The sequence below is a fragment of the Neolamprologus multifasciatus genome, chromosome 23, assembly GCF_963576455.1.
Source record: "Neolamprologus multifasciatus chromosome 23, fNeoMul1.2, whole genome shotgun sequence".
Lineage (NCBI taxonomy): Eukaryota > Metazoa > Chordata > Actinopteri > Cichliformes > Cichlidae > Neolamprologus > Neolamprologus multifasciatus.
In genome coordinates this window covers 38,083,107-38,106,126 of record NC_140460.1, presented here as the reverse complement: position 1 = coordinate 38,106,126, position 23,020 = coordinate 38,083,107, and the positions used below count along the sequence as shown (strand labels likewise).

The following is a 23,020-nucleotide window of genomic DNA, read 5'->3' as shown; positions in this document are numbered from 1 at the left end:
GAGGAGAATCCTCCGGTCTGGAAAGGCCTTGCAGGGCCTGAAAAACAAAAGACAGTCGATCTTTGAGAAGAACCGGAAGCAGAGTGTCGGATTGCAAACTGAGGAGGAGTCCCTCTCAATGCCTCTAATGCAGGGTTTAAGGGGCGAGCCAGTATACCAGCCTTATAACATCAGAGATTTGGAGGCTCTGATGAAGCAACTGCCCCCTATTACAGAGGGAGGAGCTGCGTGGCTGAGGAAACTGGGGAATCTTACTGAAGGAGAAGAACTTGCCCTGGGAGATTTTCGTGCCATGGGTGGAAGGGCCTTCAGGGGTGGAGGCCTGGCAGATGTGGAAGAGATAGCAGAAACCACATGTCAACCAAATGATGTCCCCTATGCAAGGGTGCGAAATGCTCTCTCTGACGCAGTGCGTGAGAAGTACCCGACCCCTAATTCAGGCACCATGCCAAGAATATTGTGGAGCCCAGAACAAGCTCCTAGAGAGTTTATAGAGCATGCAAAGGAACAGTGGATTGTGCAGACAGGAGAACATCCAGGACAGGAAGGAGAACATCGGGCGTGGTTCCGATGCGCGGTGTTAGCTGGTTTGCCAGAACGAGTGAGAGCAGACTTACAGAAGAATCCAGATTTTGCGGTGGCAAATTCGGTAAAATGGGAAAGGCATGTAATACATCGGTTAGAGCTTGAAAAAGACGAGGTGACCAAAAAGAAACAGGACTTGGAGGAGGCGCAAGGGCAGTTGGTAAAATTAAATTTGGCTGAGGCAAGAGAAAAATTGAACGAGAAGAAAAAAGAAAGTAAAGAAGGTGCTAAGAAAATGCTGGTGGCAAAGCCTCAGGGTGAGCCGGGGCCTGATTGGCCAGATTTGGACCCAGTCATGTATCCTGATGACCGATGGCCCGCCAATGGACCAAGGCAAGGAAGACCCGCGGGGAATTGGGGGGCTAATAGGTTGTTGAGGGGGCGTGGTGGATCTCAAAGAGGAGGCGGACTAAGGGGTCGTGGTCTGGGGGGACCTATGCTGGACTTTGATCTGTGTAGAAGGTGTGGAGGACGAGGACACTGGGCTCGTAACTGTCCTACGCCATGGCTACCGGAAATAAGTTATCAACCACCACCCCAGGTACAGAGAGCGCCGCGAGGCAGGACATTCCAGACAAGGGGACTTCAAGCTCCCAACCCTGGCATGGCGCCAGTGGCTCAGTATCCCCTGGCCAACTGGGGCAGGGAGGAGGAGCTGTACTGACGGGACCCACAGAGACCCGGCAGCATGGGGATGGCAGACCCTCTGTTGCCGATGACCGTGGAAGGGACTGAATTGACCTTCCTGGTGGACACTGGAGCGACTTATTCAACGCTGAGACAAAAACCAAGCAGTGCCACACTTTCCAATCACATGGTCAGTGTTGTGGGTTTCTCTGGGGTTCCAATGACTCTGCCGACAACCAATCCAGCCCTGACGGTGCTGGGAAAACAGACATTGAAGCACAGCTATGTGGTGTCTCCCCATGTGCCTGTGAACTTGATGGGCAGGGATTTGCTCATTAAACTGGGGGCCACTATCATGTGTTCAGCTGATGGATTAACAGTGACACTTCCAGGAGGAAAAGAGTTCTTTTGCCTGGGGACTTTTTCAAAGAACCAGTATTTGCTGCAAGACTGTGAACAATCTACAGCGGATATATACTGGGGTCGGTTGGTGGATGAAGGCATTTTGAGACTGTATCAGCTGTGGAAACCTTGGATTATGGCCTCAGCTGTCTATTCTCCTCCGCGAGACCCATACCACGTCACCCTCTATTATGATAAGAACGAGGACGAAATTTATAGAGACCAGTTCCAGACTGAACTTGAGAGTCAGACTTGGAACATATGTTCTCAGAACATCTATGTTGGTCCTGAAGGCGTCGCTGCAGGAGTAAATTTAACCGAAGAACAACGGCCTTGGTTCAAAATGGGGCCTGATTCAGTGCCTCACATCACATTGGCGGTCCATGAGGGTCATCAGGCCAGGGAGCTGGGAACAATGGTCAGGAGAGCTCTCGACGAACCTTGTTGGCGACCCACTCAGATTCCAGATGTCTGGTATTCGCCAAAATGCAAAATTTATCGCATCACTGGTCTGTCAGATGACGCAGTGGTATTGGAGCATAAGCAAATCTCAAGAATCTATGGCAGTGAAAGAGTAGATCATGCTGACGCAGTGGCCGCACTTGCGACTCTTCCTGATACTTTGTGGTCAGCTGGGTCTACGGATGTGGGCCTGGCAACTTGCTCGCCGGTCTCGTTCCAGCTAAAGTCTGAGGTACCAATTTGGAAACCGCAGTACAGACAGAAAAGAGAAGCAGAGGAGGGAATTGCAGAGACAATAGAAGGGCTATTGAAAGTAGGAGTCCTTGAGCCTTCACAATCTTACTGGAACACGCCCATTTTGCCAGTAGAGAAGCATAGGACAGGAAAGTACAGGATGGCACATGACTTAAGAGCCATAAATGCCATCCTACGTACTGATACTGTGCCTGTTCCAAACCCGTACACAGCTTTGACGGCATTAACACCAGAGCAAAAGTGGTTTACGTGTATTGACCTAGCCAACGCATTTTTCTGTCTCCCCTTGCATGAGTCTCTTAGGGACATTTTTTCATTCACATACAGGGGGCAACAGTATAGATACACAAGGTTGCCACAAGGGTTCGCCCTCTCCCCGGGCATTTTCAACCAAGTGCTGAAAGAAGCTCTTTCACAGTGTCAACTCCCAGAGGGGTGTACACTGGTTCAGTACGTGGATGACTTGCTCATCGCGGCTCCGTCTGCTTCGGCGTGTACGGAGGCCTCGCTTACCGTACTGGAGAGACTCGCTGAGTGCGGGTTCAAAGTGAGTAAAGACAAGTTGCAGTTGGTCCGACCAGAGGTGACATTTCTTGGCCGTGTGATCGCGCACCAGTCAGTGGGTTTACTAAACACCCACCGAGATCAGATTCTGACACATCCAAAACCACGCACAGTCAAGGAGTGGCTCTCCTTCTTAGGTTTAACGGGATACAGCCGTCAGTACATACCAAACTATGCAGGCAAAACAGCCCCTTTGAGGGATTTGGTAAAAACGGTAGGTGTCCGTAACCTTAAGGCTGAACTGCCATGGACATCGGCCACGGAGTCGGCATTCATTGCATTGAAACAAGATCTCTCGAGATCTGCTGATCTTGCTATCCCTAATTATGACGAACCCTTCTATCTAGATGTTTCAGAAACAAATGGGATAGTGAATGGGGTTTTGTTTCAGAAAAAGGGGGGAAGGAGAGATGTACTCATGTACGTCAGCATCCGCCTGAATCATTTGGAGACAAGACACCCGGTATGCACGCAGCATGCTCTTGGGGTGTCAAAGATTATACAAAAAACAGCACACATAGTGAGGGATCATCCATTGAAGGTGTTGACCACCCACAGTGTGGTGGCATATGTTAACTCACAAGCCTTCACCATGACACCATTGACACAACAGAGAGTGAGTAAAGTCTTAGACGCTCCTAATCTGACATTCACACATGAAGGAATCAATATGGCAGACTTGATGGGTTCGGGTGATCCGCACGACTGTGCTAAGAGAGCTGAAGTGGACGAAAAAATAAGAGAAGACTTGAAAGCAGAACCTCTGACGGGAGCTGAAGATTGGTTCACGGATGGATGTTGCTACAGAGATGACGAAGGGCTGAAAGCAGGCTACGCTGTAGTTTGCAGAAAGGGGACTGAATTTGAGGTAAAGGAGGCTGGGAGACTTGAAGGGCAGCAATCGGCCCAGAGAGCAGAAGTAATTGCTCTAAGCAGAGCCCTGAGACTCGCGAAAGGAAGGCGAGTCAACATTTACACGGATTCAGCTTATGCCTTTGGAGCAGTGCATGTGGAGCTAGCCCAATGGTGGAGAGCAGGATTCAGGACAGCAGACAATGCACCAATCTGCCACAAAAAGGAGATGGAGGAACTCGAGCAGGCGTTGGGAGACCCAGAGGAGGTGAGTATCATAAAGTGTAAAGGTCACTCCTCGGGGACTGGCATGGTGGCCAGAGGAAATCAGGAAGCCGATCGAGCTGCGAAAGAGGCAGCAGGCTATAAAGCACTACGGCAGATCGTGCTAATAAGTGTGAAGGAAGAAGTAGGAGTCAACATGTTGGAGGAGGCCAGGAAGGCCCAAGAGGAGGCGGCCCCGGAAGAGAAGGGGGTCTGGAAGAATCGAGGAGCATGGGAAGAAGGAGGTCTCTGGCGAGGACCTGATGGACGACCGGTGTTGACCGCCAACCTAGCGGAACAGAAGATTACAGAAGCACATGGGCTTGGCCATGTGGGTGTGGCCCAGATGGAGAGACATCTGTGCCATTGGTGGCATCCCTTTTTGAGGGATATGATTAAGGAGAAAGCTAGGACGTGCCTGATCTGTGGGAGGCACAATCCAAAGCCAGTGATTAAACCGGAGGCAGGTAAGTTCCCCATTCCAGAAAGACCAGGGGAAGAGATTGTCATTGATTTTACTGACATGATTGATGTGGGACCGGGAGGAGTCCGGTATTTGCTGGTGAGTGTGGATGCTCTGACGGGGTGGCCCGAAGCGTGGCCAACAAAGAGGGAGGATGCAAAAAGTGTGATTAAGTGTTTAATCAATCATTACATCCCCCGGCATGGTTTTCCTAAAAGAATTCGCTCAGACAATGGAACTCATTTTAAAAATAAAGATTTGGCAGAAGTAGAGCAGAAGCTGGGGTTGCAGCACCGATTTGGGACGGTGTATCATCCTCAGTCCCAGGGGAAGGTGGAAAGAATGAATCTAAACCTGAAAAATAAAATAGCTAAAATTTCTGCTCAGACGGGGCTAAATTGGGTTGCAGCCCTGCCAATTGCATTGATGATAATAAGATGTTGTGTTAATCAATCCACAGGTTTCACACCATATGAGCTGTTGACAGGACGACAGTTTCCAGGTCCTTGGACAACAGTCCCGGCGGAAGAAAGTATAAAAAGTAATAGAAAACATGCTGAATGTTGGAAAGAATTAAAAGCTCTTGTGTCTAGTTTCACACAACAGGTTGGAGTAGGGGTGAATGCGGTGGACAGGTCCGTCCCCGACGCCAAGGCGGTGTGGCTGAAGGTCATTAAGCGCAAGTGGAGAGATCCGAGGTGGACGGGGCCATTCGAGGTGACTGCTCGTACCACCAGTGCGGTTCGGTTGAAGGGAAAGGGTGAGACCTGGTTCCATTGGTCTCAATGCGCAGTGGCGGATGAGAGCTTACTCGAGATAAGCTCCACCCAAAGTAACACGGGGGGGAACATAGAGGCAGAATAATCCTCTCCCCCTGTGCAGCGGTTCTCCCCAGCAGTCTACCTGGGGAGACGAAGAAAGAAGAGGAGCGTCACGCGCCAAGCATCAATTCACTCCAGGCTCATGATAGGCTAGGGCTCTAGTCTAAAGTAATTGATAGTTTAAAGGAGTCGTAATAGTCTTGTACATTAATCGCATATTTTTATATTCATAATCTTATACTCTTATCACGAAGTTTAAAGTAAAAGTAAAAGAGCCTGGGGACAGTGATCATGAAATTGTGGGAAAATTGGAAATTAACGGGAATGTTGGGGTTGATAAGTGTTGTAACGTGTTTGTTTGTTCATTGGCAGGCAGGTGAATTGCCCAGACGCAGAGGTCTATCCGCTCCAAAGTCCAAACCGATCGAGCCGTCGAGAAAATTCAAGCGCGAGGTTGGCTCAGGTGGGAACGATGGGTGTCTCAAAGCCAGTGGGGGAGTCGAGTTTGGGTATGTTAATGGGTCCACGACAGCATTCACATTCGATTTGTGTGAGGTAATTAGATGCCCAGGAGACGGTAGCAGCTGGAGAACATATGATGTGTGGATTTGTTATCACCCTATGGTATGCTACCCTAAGTCGGTGTGGGGCCCATCACAGGAAGGAGACATTTACAGTTATATAACGGATCAGTGGTGTTCTTGGCAGGATGTGGTTGCTTGGACAGGAGTAGGATGGCAGCCAACAGTTCCACAGGCCCTTGAAGGGATAGCCATTCAGAAAGATTATTCTGTTACACATAACCCTGTCACTCTCTCTCTAGGACCGTGGAGTAGACTCCCGGAAGCAGCCTATGAGGGAGGTGCGTTCTATTTAGTAATAGGGGTAGATAAAGCAGGGACAGATCCAACAGGGATAATTCGGGTGAATTTATTCAATCCAAGATCTAAACCGGTAGGGAATGACACTGTAATGAATCTCACAGAGCAAATGGATCCCTTAGAGACAGTTCCTTACCAGACTCAGAAGAGAATTGGTTTGTGGCCACAGATTACACTAGATTAAAACCTCAAGAGTTGATAGAGCGTGCCACAGGTTTTGGTGATAGGAATCTTTGGTTAGATTGGGTGGCTCAAAATGCTAAAGAGCAGGAAGTGGTTGATTGTGTTGCTTGTGCTACAGCTAGGCCTCGTCTGTTCACTGAACCCGCTCCTCTGTATCCAGAGGATGAGTGGGGTTATGATTGTATGCTGAGATTAACTAGAGAGGCAGTGAACACAGGTAACTGCACCACTTTGTCAGGTTTATATCCGCCAATTGATAAACGTACACAACCAGGTTCATTCACACCTAAAAAGGATAATTATACATGTTTTGAGTTCTCTACAGACAGTGTGAGATACACGTTAGGAAGAATTGATCCAAGCTGGTGTCAGAGGACAATCCCCGGCAGGACTACCAATAATGTAAGTGACCCAAGTACCATTATAGGCACCTGGGCAAGGGGTGGGCTATATTATTATTGTGGGCAGTACACCCTTTTGGTACAGGTTCCACTGGGGAGTGTGGGAACATGTGCTCTGGTGCGCCTAGGAGCACCGTTGATGCTGATAGGAAATAGAGTAGAGACAGTTCCACAGCAAGACACTGGTGTGTTGACAGCCAGACGTAGGAGAAGTGTTAGGGGTGTGCACAAATATGACCCAAGATGGGACTCACCAACCTGGATTGACTCAATAGGAGTTCCCAGGGGAGTTCCAGATGAATATAAGTTAGTTAATCAGATAGCGGCCGGTTTTGAAAGTGTGTTTCTATGGATAACTCCAAATAAAAATGTTGATCGCATTAACTATGTTCATTATAATGTGTTGAGACTCTCTAATCTCACCAGGGACGCGGTAGAAGGCCTTGCGGAACAATTGGGACCGACGTTGTTAATGGGAATCCAAAATCGAATGGCCCTTGACATGTTGTTGGCTGAGAAGGGTGGTGTGTGTGCCATGTTTGGGGACATGTGCTGTACTTTTATACCCAACAATACGGCCCCAGACGGTACGGTTACTAGAGCGCTTGAGAGTCTGAAAATGTTATCTAAAACCATGCATGAGCAATCAGGTGTGAACACTGGACTGGGAGACTGGTTTACGTCTGTCTTTGGGCAATGGAAGAGTGTTGTTATGTCTGCCATGTTTTCTTTTGTTGTTTTTCTTGCTATATTAATGATCGGATGTTGTCTCATCCCTCTGGTCCGGCGAGTTTTGGTAAAGATGCTGGAGAGAGCCCTGAGCTCTGGCTCGAAGGGTTCAGCGGCGCCTGAGTCTATGATGCCCTTGAAGGAGATTGTAAGCTGGAAGGAGGAGTGAGACAAATCCTGGTGTAAGTTGGTCTCGTAAGCGAGCCCAAGAGGAGGAGTTGTCACGTAAAGGAATGTTATTTTTCTGTTATTATGTTATTATTCACATGCACAATCATTATTTCCTCATTACTTCATTAGTCTGCATCACTTACCATTATCATTATCCGGTTATCATCCTTATTATCATGTATCATTTACCACTCAGTATATTGGCCAGGGCATGCAGAATGACACATTCTAGATGCTATGCTTCATCATGCAGCATAGTGATGGGTCCACAGTAAGTCAGATGAGGACGCTGAACTTTCGGTGGCCGGGTCCAACAATCTTACACAACAGCACACTCGTCTTACACAATTGTTATGTTCCCAGACGCTGATGATGGGAAACATCTGGTTTCAAGTCTGGGAAAGGGTTGTTGTTGTTCTGATAAGATGACTCCCAGGAATTGTTCTGACGTCATAAAGGCTATAAAGCTTTCTGTATTGGGGCTGAACGGGGAGTCCGGCCTCCCACACTGTATAATACGTGTGTGTTTAATAAATCACTTTTTGGACACTCCCTGGGACTCTGTCTGCGCTTACTTTTCCTTCCAAATCAAAAAGAACCATTACAGTGTACAAACACCTTCACTGCGAAATGGGTCACTTGGGGGTGGACCGTGTGATGAATTTGGCAAGGAGTAGGTTTTATTGGCCGAATATGTACAAAGATATTGAGTTTTTCATCACACAGGTGTGCAAATGTAATATTCAGAAAAAACCTACAGTTCAGCGTAGGGCCCCCATGTGTCACGTGCCGGCTACTGCACCCTTTGAAATGGTTTCAATAGACTATGTCCATCTTGAAAAGAGCAGGGGAGGGTATGAGTATATTTTAGTGTTACAGGACAACTTCACCAAGTTTGCTCAAGCCTTCCCTACACGCAACAAATCTGGCAAAACAGCAGCAGATAAAAATTTTAATGACTTTTCCTTGAAATTTGGTTTTCCTGGTAAATTACATCATGATCAAGGCAGAGAATTTGAAAACCATTTATTCAAACAGCTGCAGAAGTACACAGGAATAGCTAATTCAAAGACTACACCCTACCATCCACAGGGGAACCCAGTGGAAAGGTTTAATCGCACCTTGCTGTCAATGCTGTGGACCCTGGATGAGGAAAAGAAAGAAAACTGGAGTGACTATGTAAACAAAGTTGTGCATGCCTATAATTGCACAACTAGTGACTCGACAGGATACTCGCCTTTTATTTACTCTTTGGTAGACATCCACGTCTCCCTATTGATGTAATTTTTGGACTGAGTGAGACAAACAAATGCAAATCACATGAGGAGTATGCTCACAAATGGCAACAACAGATGAAAGAAGCATATGACATTGCATCCAGAAACATTAAAAAGACTCTGGCAAGAGGAAAATCACATTATGACCAGAAGAGACAAAGTGCTGTACGCTCACCTGGGGACAGGGTACTTGTCAGGAACATGTCAGAGAGGGGAGGCCCGGGAAAGTTACGCTCCTATTGGGAGGATCAAGTTCACATAGTGATCTCTCAAAAGGGGGAAAATAGCCTTGTTTATGAGGTCAAGCCGGAGCGTGGTACTGGACGAGGCCGTATTCTCCACCGCAACATGTTAATGCCCTGTAATGCATCACCGCTTCCCAAAATAACAAGAACTGAACAAAGCCGCACTACACAGACACAAAAACAAAGAGACCTACAAGATGCATTGAACCATATAGAGAGTTCAGATGATGAGGAGCAGTATTGGTCTCAGAGAGTGAGACACCACCACTGTCAGCCTCAAGCGGATTCGATGGTGTCTGCACCTGCTACTGAACTTGACCAGGACCTTCAGCGAAAGAGCACGGAGCTTAGAGTGGACGCTGAAGAGTTTCAAGCAGATATGGTGAATGGACAGGATAACACTGAACATGACATCTCAGCATCATCAGACACTGTTGCTTCGCCAGATCAGCCCAGTGAAATGAACCCAGAACTGTTGGAATCGCAGCTGAGAAGATCTCAAAGGGAGAGATGTCCACGGAAAACATTGACTTATGATGCATTTGGCCAACCAGTTCAAAGAGTAATTGGTCACAGTGTTAACCCATTGTATGCCAGTGCAACAGCATCTCTATTCTATGAACAGTTTGTAGTACCTTGGGCAGCTCTACAAATGCCTTACTATCCAGCTTATGTACCAGTTAGTTATTATTGAACTGTGAAAGAGTTTTTCTGAATTTAAATGGTGTTATTTTTCAAAAATATATGAGTACTTACAAGGTCTTACCAGTATGGTGACACAAGTATTTGATGCTTTTGGGATGGTAGCGTAAGACATTGGATTGTGTTATGTTTGATGAGGCTAATTGTAATTAAATGGTTACTATCTAAGTTGACAAGCTCCAGAGCATGTGATAAAGGGATAGTAATGTCTTAGAGGGTAATATTTCTATGTGGACTATTGGAAACAACTCAGCATTGTTATAAGCCTATTCTTATCTGGTAAGCAAGTAACATGTGATTCTGTCACCTGAGGTTCAATAGTGCATCGTGAAAGTGATCTTAAAGCACTGCTAAACCCTATCCCAATTCACGCCATCCCTACATTCTCACAAGAAAAAAAGAAGTATATCTGTTTATTTTTGTTTCTTATTGTCATGTTTTGTCAATGTTGGGACAACATTTATTTAGCAGGGGAGGAATGTAGCACTTGGTAAAGTGTAAAGTTAAAATATGTCTAAAACATTGCATAAATCTGTTGGTATTTGGGCTATTCAGCTATATGTTTGTGTTTTTGGCTGCTACATGTTTTCCACCAGTAGAGGGCAGTCACGGCAAAAAGAAAAGAAAAAATGTTTTGTAAAAAAAAAGAAAAAAAGAAGAGAGTATTCTTGAGTTCTGTATGTGAAAGCCACGGTTCCGGAGTACCCAAATAAACTCGGTTTGCTGTTTACACCAAGTTGTCCTGGAGTGGTGTAACATATACACTGTTTATTCCTACAATGTTCTTACTCTCACACTGACAGTAGTAACAAAGTATCAGCGTGGCTGAGTTTACTGTAAATGGAAATAATTAAACAAAAAGCTGAGTAGGAAAACTTACTAGTTTCATGAATAGTAGTCCGACTGTGACTAGAGGACAGATGATCTGTACCATTTGATTAAGCTCTTGACAGGGGATTTCTTAAAATCACCCCGCAATTCTTCAGCTGAGACACTTGAGTTAGAAAACACAAACACTGCAGTTGTCTTTACTCGCGAGGACAAGTGACAGAGCGCTCCTACACGTAAGAGACACTCACGGACTTGTGCTCTGTCACCGTCTGCGTTCTTTATTTATACAAGAGAAATGAGTACATTCGTTCAGTGACATGAGCATGTGCGTATGTGATTGTGTGTGTATGTATGTGTGTGTGTGTGTGCAAGGTCAGAACTGCTTGTTCAACTTCTTACTATCGCTGTAGAAAGATTCAGATACAAATATCAGAACACGTTTCATAAAGAACAATCAGTTCTAAACAAGGAAAAGGTCATCATGCAGTATTCTATCATCAATAAACTTATATCACTAAAAGCTTATACTGACTACTCAGTACAATTTTCTATTGACAGCTCTCAAATGCATAGCCAAGGGGGGGACTACGCACATATCCTGATTTGGACTTATATATCTAACTGGATGCTTGTATGGGTTGAAAACCTAAGTAATTAAATATCTATTCATCGATCCTCTACCACTCATCCAACTTAAATTACAGTTCTTTAAACAAGAAATCACTGATTCACAGAGGAGAGTCTTACATCAAGGGTTAAAATGATTTATTTGAGTTACACGGCAGATAGCAGTTTACAAGCATATATGTGTCATTCTTCATGCAGTTACCATTTTGAATATACCGTAAATAGCAAAAAGTACATGTGCTGATTTTCCTTGAAGTTTATTTGGATTTAATTTGCAAAAGAAAAGAAGTTTCTTTTCACACCCTTTTTGTGTGACTGTGACTGTAGCGATGGCAAATGAAACATGAGCAAAATCACTTGAAGAGTAACTGAACATTTTCATTTTCTAGCTCCCTCACACATTGATTACAGGTCAGGATTGTACGTCATTCAGGTAGTCCTCTCCATAGTCAATGATCTTTTTCAGTACACTCAGTATCAGTGAATCCACATCGTTATTCGTATCAGTTTCTTTGTGGTAGTTCTTCACGAGGAAGATGCAGTTCAGTGGAATACCCAGGTCCCTGTTCACTGTGTCCATCTAAGTTTAAACAATATTACATTTAAAAAACTGAAACTGTATTGTTGCACTAGTGATATAATTATAAATTACTTATTCAAATATTTGTACTCGTTATAGCTGAGGTTTCAGTTCAAATATACTGAAATGTACAGCTGAATTAGAGATGTTACATTCATGTGTAAACTGTCTACAAACTCATGAAAGTTATGAAAGTCCTGGAACATACCAGCTGATTCAAGTGCTTGCTCCTGTAGACGTTCTTTATGTCTTTTTTGACTTCAGGACAGGCTTCATCAATTTTAGTGATAACAGCTATTTGTGGGATCCCTGCCAGTACAGAAAGCAATGCAATCATTTTATCTCATGTTTTTCTACTATTTGAAATCGTGACATCATACATGTAGAACATCTGCTCTCACCTTTGTCACGAGCATGTAGTCTGACTTCTTTCATCTTCTTCCATGTTTCATCACTGATTATGCTCACTGTGTCAGCTGGAATAACAACAACCAGTATGTGGACTTTGTCATCTAAAGTAGGAGAACTGTTGTAGTTAGGATCTGATTCACGCAAGAGAGCTTTGGGTTTGAACTGGGGAAAAAAAAGCAAAATCCCTTAAACCTTTTTGCACGATACAGTTTCTGTATCACAGACTGTGTACAAACATCTGGATGAAAAACATCATACCATGTAACCTTCTTTGACATGTCCACTAATGGCAAGTTTGATGTCTTCCACATGAATTCCTTTCTCAGCGCCCCTCTCAAGCCCCATGGTGTCAGTGAAGACAAAAGGGTAAAAAGTTTCTGGATTTCCATTCTGGATTTTAAATGTCCTGTACTGTAAATAAAAAATGTGGTGTTGTTATATTAGTGCCAGATACTAAAGATCCTAAAGAGTTTTCAAAATAATTTACACACTAGTTGTGCTGACTAGTTTTCACTGGTTTATAGTTTAATGCTTAGAAAGCAGCTACCACTGTAGTGCACTCCTGTAGTCATAGAAAACCTCAAAGGGAATGAGTGTGCAACTATGATAAGAATAGATACATCCTCATACATACTGCATTAGTGAAACTGTCACCAGAGGTTGCGTCTGTCAAGGCTCGAGTTGCTATTTTTCCTCTTAAAGTACTGTCGACAGAGTTGATGAAGCTGGACTTTCCAGCACCTGGTGGTCCATGAAGCATGATTCTGAGAAGCTGGACATCTTTGTGAGGCTTGTAATTTCTGACAAGCTTCAGTTTTTGCTCTCTTTCACTGTTCATTCAGAAAATTACAATAGGATTTAGTGTGCACTTACAGTTTACACAACAGTGTTATGAACAAACACAAAATAACACAACAAACAAACAAAACACTTGAGGGGTGTACTACTGAGACAGGCTAACATCTGTTTTCTACTACCTGCAATTTCAGAAGCCTGAAATAACCAAATAAGCATTTCTGTGTCACCATGTGAAACTATGTGAATTCCACATTGTGACTCAGAGGTTTGTGCTGCTGTAACAATTTGAATGTATAATATTTATTCAGAGAATCACTTACACTGACATCAGAATGAGCAAAAATGTGACACCCACAGATGGTTTTAAAGTCAAATTGAACAAACATTAAACATAAGTTACCACAATGATCAAACAGGTCAAAAGAGATTGATTTTGTGATATAAAATTGTGACTCTGGGATTAACACAGGTGAAATTAAATGGTTAATCTTAATAATTCTAGTACACCTCTCTAAGCAACCACACTCTTAATACTCACCCCCATGGTATGCTCCTCTCTTCTACCTCTAACACTGTAAAGTGAAAATGTTAATTGTATGAGTCACACTGGAAGGGCAACGTTATAAATTAATTACACATTATGTATTAAGGCTGTTACACACTGAACGTGTTGCTTTTTTTGAGGAAAATTCTTCCTCAATAAACGCACTGTGAAAACTAAAAATGAAGCCGACGTCAAACGATGACGAGCTGAGAAAAGAAACTAAGAAAACAGCAGCAGGGAGAATTTAACGGTTGGATCCAGGAGCTGAAGCTGTGTGTTCGTACATAGTGCTGGATGTCAGTGGGACAGTTTGAGGCGAGGCAGGGAAATTATTTCAGAAAGCCGCATTGAGTAGCTGTGTGTCTACGGTAAATAGTATGACATGATTACACTTCCTGGAATTCTGCTGGTCAAACTGTCAGTGTGAACAGCTGCGTTAGCTGCACTAACAGACGAGTCCGAAAAATGTTTTTAGACCAGAAAATATTTGCACAGATTTTACGTGTCCGGTGTGTAAAAGCCTCAAGTTTTTTCCTCAGGACTCAATAATTTTGTATCATATTTTAAATATCTTACGAGAAGGTGGTGAGCGATTACCTGCAATTGAAATATGACAAAGTAAAAACATGTTAGCAACACTTTTCCATATTCAGTTCAGTTATATTAGATTTTCCAGGCAATTGAAATGTTACTTTTTGCCACTTTCAAACCAAAGGACATTATGGTAACTTTTCTGTTGTAAAATAATTTTGCAAACATCTATAACAGATTCAGATCAAGATCACTTGAGTTTCCAGCATTTCCTTATTTCAAAACTGTTCAGTCCAGTGAAACCAGTTTTACTTGTGTAGCTCAATATTACATGTTAAACCCATGAGGGCTGCACAAACATGACAATATAGGTCATATTAAAAGAGAAGGACGAAGCAAACCACCAACAATGAATATGAAATGAAAAAAACTGCTTACCCGAAAAGATTTTTTTAATATTCAACATTTTTTTGTCATCAACTATCTGTGAATTAAACAAGCAAAAAAGACGGTAAATTATAAAACAGTAAATTCTTTAAATTCTTCTTGAAATTAAATTATTTTAACTTGACACATGTCAACCAAATGTGAGATGACTCAATAAAGGTCAATTTAATAATTTAATAACTGGATTTCCTGCATTGTATTATTAACATAGTGTTACCGTACCTGAATGCCCAACTGTGCTGTGAAGTTGGTGTGTCTTGGTTGTTGTTCACACTGATGTAGATGATGTGTGACTTTGGATTTATAAATGTCCTTTCACTTTCTCTTTGGGTCATGTGACTTCTATTATTCGCTCTATCTGATTCCAGTCTAATGTAGTTGTAGCTGCATAGCTTCTTAATGTGTATGTGTCACTAACATCTATTTCTTAAAATTAAAAACTTACTTCTGTCATAATCCTGAGTTTTGTAACCAGCGTTTTCAGTTTTAGCCTCTGATGTAGTTTTAATTACCTTTTAACCTCCACTCCAGTTGTGTTTTCATTCTGATTTAGTATTCATAGTTTTCTTTGTTAATTATTCTCAAGTTTTTCTTCTACTGTATGTTCCTGGTGGTTTTGAGAATTTATTGTGTTTTGTTCTGGCTTTTTGTATATTAGTTTTACTTAATTTCCTTTAGAACTTATTATATCCTCTGTAGTTTCTGTTTATAAGGTAGCTCATCGACTTGATTTTATTATTCCAAGTTACCTTCTTTTATGATCCCTTTCTGTTTCCTACTTGTGTCCCTGTATCTGTCTTGTGTCTTTGTGCTCTGGTTGTCTGTTTCCCTATTTAGTTGTGTCCATTGTTTTCCCATTCACTCATATTTCCCTTCCTGTTTGCTGCATGTGTGTGTTTTAGTTCATGCTTTACTTTGATAGTCTCATGTGCTTGATATTGACCCCCATGCTTCCCTGTCTAATACTGATTTGCTCCCTGCTGTTTTGGTCTCATCTTTATTTATCGTGTTCCAGCATCAACGCTTTATTGGATCACATTGATCATTTGAGGCTCAACACTGTCCTCTAGTGGACCAACGAATACTCACGAGGCACTCTAACAGTAGGTTGACATATGTTTGCAAAAACAGGTGTAGATATTACAGCAGTAATTACTACAGATAACACTCTCTGGTAAACATTACCTCTACACAATAATACAATACACAATAACATCAACTCCTTATTTGGACTTGTATATCTACCTGGATGCATGTATGGACTGATAACCTAAGTCATTAAATATCTATCCATACATCCTCTTCCGCTTATCCAGCTCAGGGTCATGTGGGTGCTGGTGCTATCCCAGCTGTAATAGGGTGGACAGCAGGGAACAACGTGGACAGGTCAAAGGTTTATTACACGGCTGACATGCTTCACAATGATGGCTTTATAAAATAAATGGGACTTAAAAGCATACCCTAAAAATGAAAATGATGAAATGAAAATAACTATTTATGTGCTATTTATTCTGACTATTTATTTGGGAAGTTATTTACCTGAACACATTCGAATTAGAAAGATGGGAGAAGTCCTAAAGGTGGTGTCGGAGAGGCGGATGTTGTCCGCGGATGTTGTCCAAGATAAAGACAATGTTGGATAACACCTCCCCCCCATTCCATGACATGCTGGTCAGTCACAGGAGCACGTTCAGTGAGGGACTGAGGTTACCGAAAAGCAACACTGAACGACACAGAAAATCATTCCTACCTGTGGCCATCTCTCTGTACAACTCATCCACTTAACACACTGTTTACCGCAATAGCTACACCCTTCTTGCACATGTTCTTCCTTTTTCAGCTATTTATTAATAAGTGACTTTTATATGCATGTTGCCGTCCACACGGTCGGCCCCCTGAACTGTTTCCACGTCGCCGCCGTCCACACGGTCGGCCCCCTGGACTGTTCGGGGTCCTGTGTTGTCGGCCCCTGGGCCGGCCCCCTGAAGTATTCTGTTTTGGACTTTGTTTTCTCGAGCTCCGGTGTGTTTCTTTTTTGTCTTCTTTTGGTTTTGGACTCGTGTTTTGTTTTATGACCTTCTAGTGCTCCTGCTTTGTTTTGCTCCGAACCCTCCTTCCTGGACCCCCGCCGCCCGCCCTGGTTGGGTTGTTTTCTGTTTTTTCTGGATGTTTTTTGTTGTGCTGTCTGGAGCCAACTTTTGAGGGGGGGGGGTCCTGTCATGATCCGGAGTCTGCGACTCCGTGTTTATGTTATTATTATTCTGTGGTTTTGGTTACCTTGGGTGTTTGTACTCTTCTGTTTCATGGTTCATGTTCTTATGTTCTGTGTCCCTCAGTCTGTGTTAAGTTGGTGTGTTATGTCATTATGTGTATGTGTTTCCTGTTTTACTTTGAAAGTCCGTGTTTGTTCTCAGTGTGTTCAGTTTACTTTTCCCCTGTCTCGTCAGGTCGGATTACTCCCAGCTGTGCCCTCCTTTTGCGTTTTATTCCCTCGTTATCCTTCTGTGTATTTAAACCGCGTGTCTGCCTCTGTTAGTTGCTGGTTCGTCTGCGTTATTCCCTGCTGTTATTCCGTGTTTGTTCCTCCGTCTTCCTGGTGATTCTCCCTGCAAGGTACCCTCGTTCGTGTTCTGGCTTTGTGTTAAATTTTAGTTTTCCCAGTTTAGAGTATTTTCTGTTCCGTTCCTCGCCCCCCTTCCTGTTGTGCTGTATTTTACCTTTTGTTAATAAAGCTCACTCACTACTTAGCAGTTCGCATCATGGGTCCTTATCTCCATTCCACATGTCTGCTACGCCAGGCGTGACACAAAGAGTTGGCTCTAAGAGCCGTTTCGTTCGCGACCGACACATCACTAATGTATTGAGTTTTGCTTCCCCTTGGTCTCATTATGTTTGATTACTCCCAGCTCTGCTCTCCTCCTGTGCCTCATTCCCCTCGTTCTCCCTCTGTGTACTAAAGCCCTGTGTCTTCCTGCTTGTTGTCACTTCTTCCGCAGTTGCTGTGTAAGCGCCTTGTTTTATAGCCACGTCATGTTATGTCTCGCCTAGCCATTCATGGTTTAGCGCAAGATTCTTAGTTCTCATTTCATGTTTGTTTCCTTTTTAGTGTTCATGTACTTAGTGTTAGCATGTATTTTCCAACAATAAAGCTGCTGCCTTTCATTAATTATTCTGTGTCAAAGCCCAGTATTTGGATCCTAACCAAGCCTGCCACACAGCTCACTTTGTCTTTCCCTGATGAGCATCAGTAATAAAGTCATAGGCACAACTTTATTTAACTTCCTCATGTTGGCTAAAAACTATTTTACAGATATGATCTTAAACCAGGACACAGACACTGTAATTGCTGACCTGATATCAAATGTAAACGTAGACTGAGCCCATCTTTGATGTTTGGTTTTATATCTACTCTTTCCTCTCAAACTTTTAAACAGCAGCGAGGAATACTTATATGTAGCACTTGGTAAAGTGTAAAGTTAAAATATGTCTAAAACATTGCATAAATCTGTTGGTATTTGGGCTATTCAGCTATATGTTTGTGTTTTTGGCTGCTACATGTTTTCCACCAGTAGAGGGCAGTCACGGCAAAAAGAAAAGAAAAAAAATGTTCTGTAAAAAAAAAAAAAAAAAAAAGAAGAGAGTATTCTTGGGTTCTGTATGTGAAAGCCACGGTTCTGGAGTACCCAAATAAACTCGGTTTGCTGTTTACACCAAGTTGTCCTGGAGTGGTGTAACATATACACTGTTTATTCCTACAATGTTCTTACTCTCACACTGACAGTAGTAACAAAGTATCAGCGTGGCTGAATTTACTCTAAATGGAAATAATTAAACAAAAAGTTCAGTAGGAAAACTTACTAGTTTCATGAATAGTAGTCCGACTGTGACTAGAGGACAGATGATCTGTACCATCTGATTAAGCTCTCAAAAGCATAGCCAAAGGGGGGGACTAAGCACATATCCTGATTTGGACTTATATATCTAACTGGATGCTTGTATGGGTTGAAAACCTAAGTAATTAAATATCTATTCATCGATCCTCTACCACTTATCCAACTTAAATTACAGTTCTTTAAACAAGAAATCACTGATTCACAGAGGAGAATCTTACATCAAGGGTTAAAATGATTTATTTGAGTTACACGGCAGATAGCAGTTTACAAGCATATATGTGTCATTCTTCAAGCACTTACCATTTTGAATATACCGTAAATAGCAAAAAGTACATGTGCTGATTTTCCTTGAAGTTTATTTGGATTTAATTTGCAAAAGAAAAGAAGTTTCTTTTCACACCCTTTTTGTGTGACTGTGACTGTAGCGATGGCAAATGAAACATGAGCAAAATCACTTGAAGAGTAACTGAACATTTTCATTTTCTAGCTCCCTCACACATTGATTACAGGTCAGGATTGTACGTCATTCAGGTAGTCCTCTCCATAGTCAATGATCTTTTTCAGTACACTCAGTATCAGTGAATCCACATCGTTATTCGTATCAGTTTCTTTGTGGTAGTTCTTCACGAGGAAGATGCAGTTCAGTGGAATACCCAGTTCCACATTCACTGTTTCCATCTAAGATTAAACAATATTACATTTTTAAAAAACTGAAACTGTATTGTTGCACTAGTGATATAATTATAAATTACTTATTCAAATATTTGTACTTGTTATAGTTGAGGTTTCAGTTCAAATATACTGAAATGTACAGATAAATTAGAGATGTTATATTCATGTGTAAACTGTCTACAAACTCAAGAAAGTTATGAAAGTCCTGGAACATACCAGCTGATTCAAGTGCTTGCTCCTGTAGACGTTCTTTATGTCTTTTTTGACTTCAGGACAGGCTTCATCAATTTTAGTGATGAGAGCTATTTGTGGGATCCCTGCCAATACAGAAACCAATGCAATCATTTTATCTCATGTTTTTCTACTATTTGAAATCGTGACATCATACATGTAGAACATCTGCTCTCACCTTTGTCACGAGCATGTAGTCTGACTTCTTTCATCTTCTTCCATGTTTCATCACTGATTATGCTCACTGTGTCAGCTGGAATAACAACAACCAGTATGTGGACTTCGTCATCTAAAGTAGGAGAACTGTTGTAGTTAGGATCTGATTCACGCAAGAGAGCTTTGGGTTTGAACTGGGGAAAAAATAAGCAAAATCACTTAAACCTTTTTGCACGATACAGTTTCTGTATCACAGACTGTGTACAAACATTTGGATGAAAAACATCATACCATGTAACCTTCTTTGACATGTCCACTAATGGCAAGTTTGATGTCTTCCACATGAATTCCTTTCTCAGCGCCCCTCTCAAGCCCCATGGTGTCAGTGAAGACAAAAGGGTAAAAAGTTTCTGGATTTCCTTTCTGAATTTTAAATGTCCTGTACTGTAAATAAAAAATGTGGTGTTGTTATATTAGTGCCAGATACTAAAGATCCTAAACAGTTTTCAAAATAATTGACACACTAGTTGTGCTGACTAGTTTTCACTGGTTTATAGTTTAATGCTTATAAAGCAGCTACCACTGCAGTGAGCTCCTGTAGTCATAGAAAACCTCAAAGGAAATGAGTGTGCAACTGTGATAAGAATAGATGCATCCTCATACATACTGCAATGGTGAAACTGTCACCAGAGGTTGCATCTGCCAATGCTCGAGTTGTGATTTTGCCTCTTAAAGTACTGTCCACAGAGTTGATGAAGCTGGACTTTCCAGCACCTGGTGGTCCATGAAGCATAATTCTGAGATGCTGGACATCTTTGTGAGGCTTGTAATCTCTGACAAGCTTCAGTTCTCGCTCTCTTTCACTGTTCATAAAGAAAATTACAATAGGATTTAGTGTGCACTTACAGTTTACACAGCAATGCTATGAACAAACACAAAATAACACAACAAACAAACAAAACACTTGAGGGGTGTACTACTGAGACAGGCTGACATCTGTTTTCTACTACCTGCAATTTCAAAAGCCTGAAATAACCAAATAAGCATTTCTGTGTCACCATGTGAAACTATGTGAATTCCACATTGTGACTCAGAGGTTTGTTCTGCTGTAACAATTTGAATGTATAATATTTATTCAGCAGAGAATCACTTACACTGACATCAGAATGAGCAAAAATGTGACTCCCACAGATGGTTTTAAAGTCAAATTGAACAAACATTAAACATAAGTTACCACAATGATCAAACAGGTCAAAAGAGATTGATTTTGTGATATAAAATTGTGACTCTGGGATTAACACAGGTGAAATTAAATGGTTATTCTTAATAATTCTAGTACACCTCTCTAAGCAACCACACTCTTAATACTCACCCCCATGGTATGCTCCTCTCTTCTACCTCTAACACTGTAAAGTGAAAATGTTAATTGTATGAGTCACACTGGAAGGGCAACATTATAAATTAATTACACATCATGTATTAAGGCTGTTACACACTGAACGTGTTGCGTTTTTGAGGACAATTCCTCCTCAATAAACACACTGTGAAAACTAAAAATGAAGCCGACGTCAAACGATGACGAGCTGAGAAAAGTAAGAAACTAAGAAAACAGCAGCATGGAGGATTTCCTGGTTGGATCCAGGAGCTGAAGCTGTGTGTTCGTACATAGTTCAGGATGTCAGTGGGACAGTTTGAGGTGTTGTTGGCAGAGTTGGGACCAGATCTGAGGAGGCAGGAAATCATTTCACAGAGCCGACTGAACCAAAGCATCATGTAACTGTGTGTCTGAGGTAAATAATATCACGTGACTATTTCCATCTGGTTGTGTATTCAGTGCCATGTGAGTTAAGAGCCGCCAAATGCAGTGGGCTGGTTGGTCAGATCTTTTTTATTTGGATTCAAAAAATCGGAAGAATCTCTTGGTCTGAAAAAAAAAATGCTGCGATTTATTCGGGATTTCAGTAACGTTGCTCTGCCTCTAATCAGTCTCACCTCGCCCAAAGTTCAATTACTGAAACTTTTTTTCTCCAAACTTCCAGGAGTTCTGCAACTCAAATAGTCAGTGTGAACAGCTGCATAAAGAACAGATGAGTCCGAAAAATATTTGTAACCCAGGAAACATTTTCACGGATTTTACGTGTCCGGTGTGTAAAAGCCTCTTGTTTTGTCTTAAGGTTTGAATTTTGTATCATATTTTAAATATCTTACGAGGAGGTGCTGGGCGTTTAACTGCAATTGGAATATGACAAAGTAAAAACATGTTAGCAACACTTTTCCATATTCAGGCACAGTTACATTAGATTTTCCAGTCAAATGAAATGTTACTTTTTGCCACTTTCAAATCAGAGGACATCATGGTAACTATTCCATTATAAAATAATTTTGCAAACATCTATAATAAATTCAGATCAAGATCACTCGAGTCTGCAGCATTTCCTCATTTCAAAACTATTTGTTAAGTCAAGCCAGTTTTATTTGTGTAGCTCAATGTTACATGTTAAATCCCAGAGGGCTGAACAAACTGTGTTAAGGGTGAATCAACAAAGAAAAAGAAGGAAGAAGAAAGTCACAACAATGACTTACACCAAAAAGAGTTCATGACTTTTTGTTACCAACCACCTGTAAATAAAACAAACATCAAAGAAAAGTAAACTCTTTTAACTTAACACATCTGAACCAAATGTGAGATGACTCAATCCGCTCAATTTAATAATTTAATAACTGGATTTCCTGCATTGGATTATTAACACAATGTTACCATACCTGAATGTCCAATTGTGCTGTGAAGTTGGTGTGTCGTGGTTGTTGTTCACACTGATGTAGATGATGTGTGAGTTTGGGTTTTAAATTGTCGTTTCACTTTCTATTTCGGTCATGTGACTTCTGTTATTCTTTCTATCTGATTGCAGTCTAATCTAGTTGTACCTGTATAGCTTCTTAACTTGTAGGTAAAACTAATTGATTCTGTTCGCCCGTGCCTTGTGTCTTTTTCCCTGATTACCTCAAGTGTATTTAAGCCCTCAGTTTTCTTTAGTTCTCTGACATGTTGTACTGTTTGTCTGCCTCAGTGATTTCGTCTGTTTGTCTGCCCTCCAGCATTAAAGTAAGCTTTGAAGCAGTGGTTCAAGGAAAATGCAAATTGGAGTTGGAGGCTTGTATTGGAGCCTCGGTGTCATATGGCCATTACTACTAACCCCCCCCTCAGATTCATAGACATGTCGTAGTTAATGACTATAACAAATAATTACCAAGTTGAATACAATGACTGTTTTTAAATGTAGGTATTTCTGAAATGTGAAAGTAGGTAGGTGAGTGTGAGTTGTTTATACGTCAGTGAAATCCAGCCACTCAGCCAACTTGTTCTACAGGTAGTACAGGACACACATTCATTAGCAGAGACACGCAAAGCCCAGCC

The 23,020-nt window shown here is 42.1% G+C and overlaps 2 protein-coding genes across 7 annotated transcripts in view; both read right to left on the bottom strand.

Annotated features, from left to right (window-relative positions):
• The window catches only part of LOC146492146 (interferon-induced protein 44-like), a 41,909-nt gene extending 19,099 nt beyond the window's left edge, over positions 1-22,810 (bottom strand). Inside the window, exons 1-9 of one of the 5 annotated variants that reach the window (XM_085151154.1) lie at positions 22,369-22,809; positions 22,189-22,224; positions 21,814-21,834; positions 20,978-21,011; positions 20,273-20,468; positions 19,897-20,049; positions 19,628-19,799; positions 19,435-19,535; positions 18,595-19,224 (exon numbers count right to left, since the gene is read on the bottom strand). In XM_085151154.1, the coding sequence (XP_085007280.1) occupies positions 19,057-19,224; positions 19,435-19,535; positions 19,628-19,799; positions 19,897-20,049; positions 20,273-20,468; positions 20,978-21,011; positions 21,814-21,834; positions 22,189-22,204 (861 nt within the window). In that variant the 5' untranslated portion in view covers positions 22,205-22,224; positions 22,369-22,809 and the 3' untranslated portion in view covers positions 18,595-19,056. Of the gene's footprint in view, positions 1-18,593; positions 19,225-19,434; positions 19,536-19,627; positions 19,800-19,896; positions 20,050-20,272; positions 20,469-20,977; positions 21,012-21,813 lie in introns of those variants that run through there. The other 4 variants (XM_085151151.1, XM_085151153.1, XM_085151150.1 and 1 more) reach the window with 4 other exon arrangements.
• On the bottom strand, positions 11,367-14,934 carry LOC146492147 (interferon-induced protein 44-like). 2 transcript variants are annotated; one of them, XM_085151157.1, is made up of 9 exons: positions 14,876-14,934; positions 14,645-14,690; positions 14,252-14,272; positions 13,670-13,703; positions 12,968-13,163; positions 12,592-12,744; positions 12,324-12,495; positions 12,131-12,231; positions 11,367-11,922 (listed from the first exon to the last, which is right to left on the bottom strand). In XM_085151157.1, the coding sequence occupies exons 2-9, from the start codon at positions 14,670-14,672 to the stop codon at positions 11,755-11,757; spliced, it is 873 nt and encodes a 290-aa protein (XP_085007283.1). In that variant the 5' UTR covers positions 14,673-14,690; positions 14,876-14,934; the 3' UTR covers positions 11,367-11,754. The 2 variants fall into 2 exon arrangements, with proteins under 2 accessions (XP_085007283.1, XP_085007282.1); XM_085151156.1 differs by lacking the exons at positions 14,645-14,690; positions 14,876-14,934 and having other exon boundaries at positions 14,252-14,408.
• Positions 22,811-23,020: the final 210 nt, after the last annotated feature.

What these genes read in the sequence shown, in the direction of transcription:
- LOC146492147 (XM_085151156.1), bottom strand. Translation starts at nt 14,303, where the DNA reads ATGTTTTTACTTTGTCATATTTCAATTGCAGGTAATCGCTCACCACCT. An exon ending in TAATCGCTCACCACCTTCTC is followed by an intron (nt 13,704 to 14,251) that starts GTAAGATATTTA and finishes TTCACTTTACAG; the next exon opens with TGTTAGAGGTAGAAGAGAGG. An exon ending in ACTACATGCTCGTGACAAAG is followed by an intron (nt 12,232 to 12,323) that starts GTGAGAGCAGAT and finishes CTGTACTGGCAG; the next exon opens with GGATCCCACAAATAGCTGTT.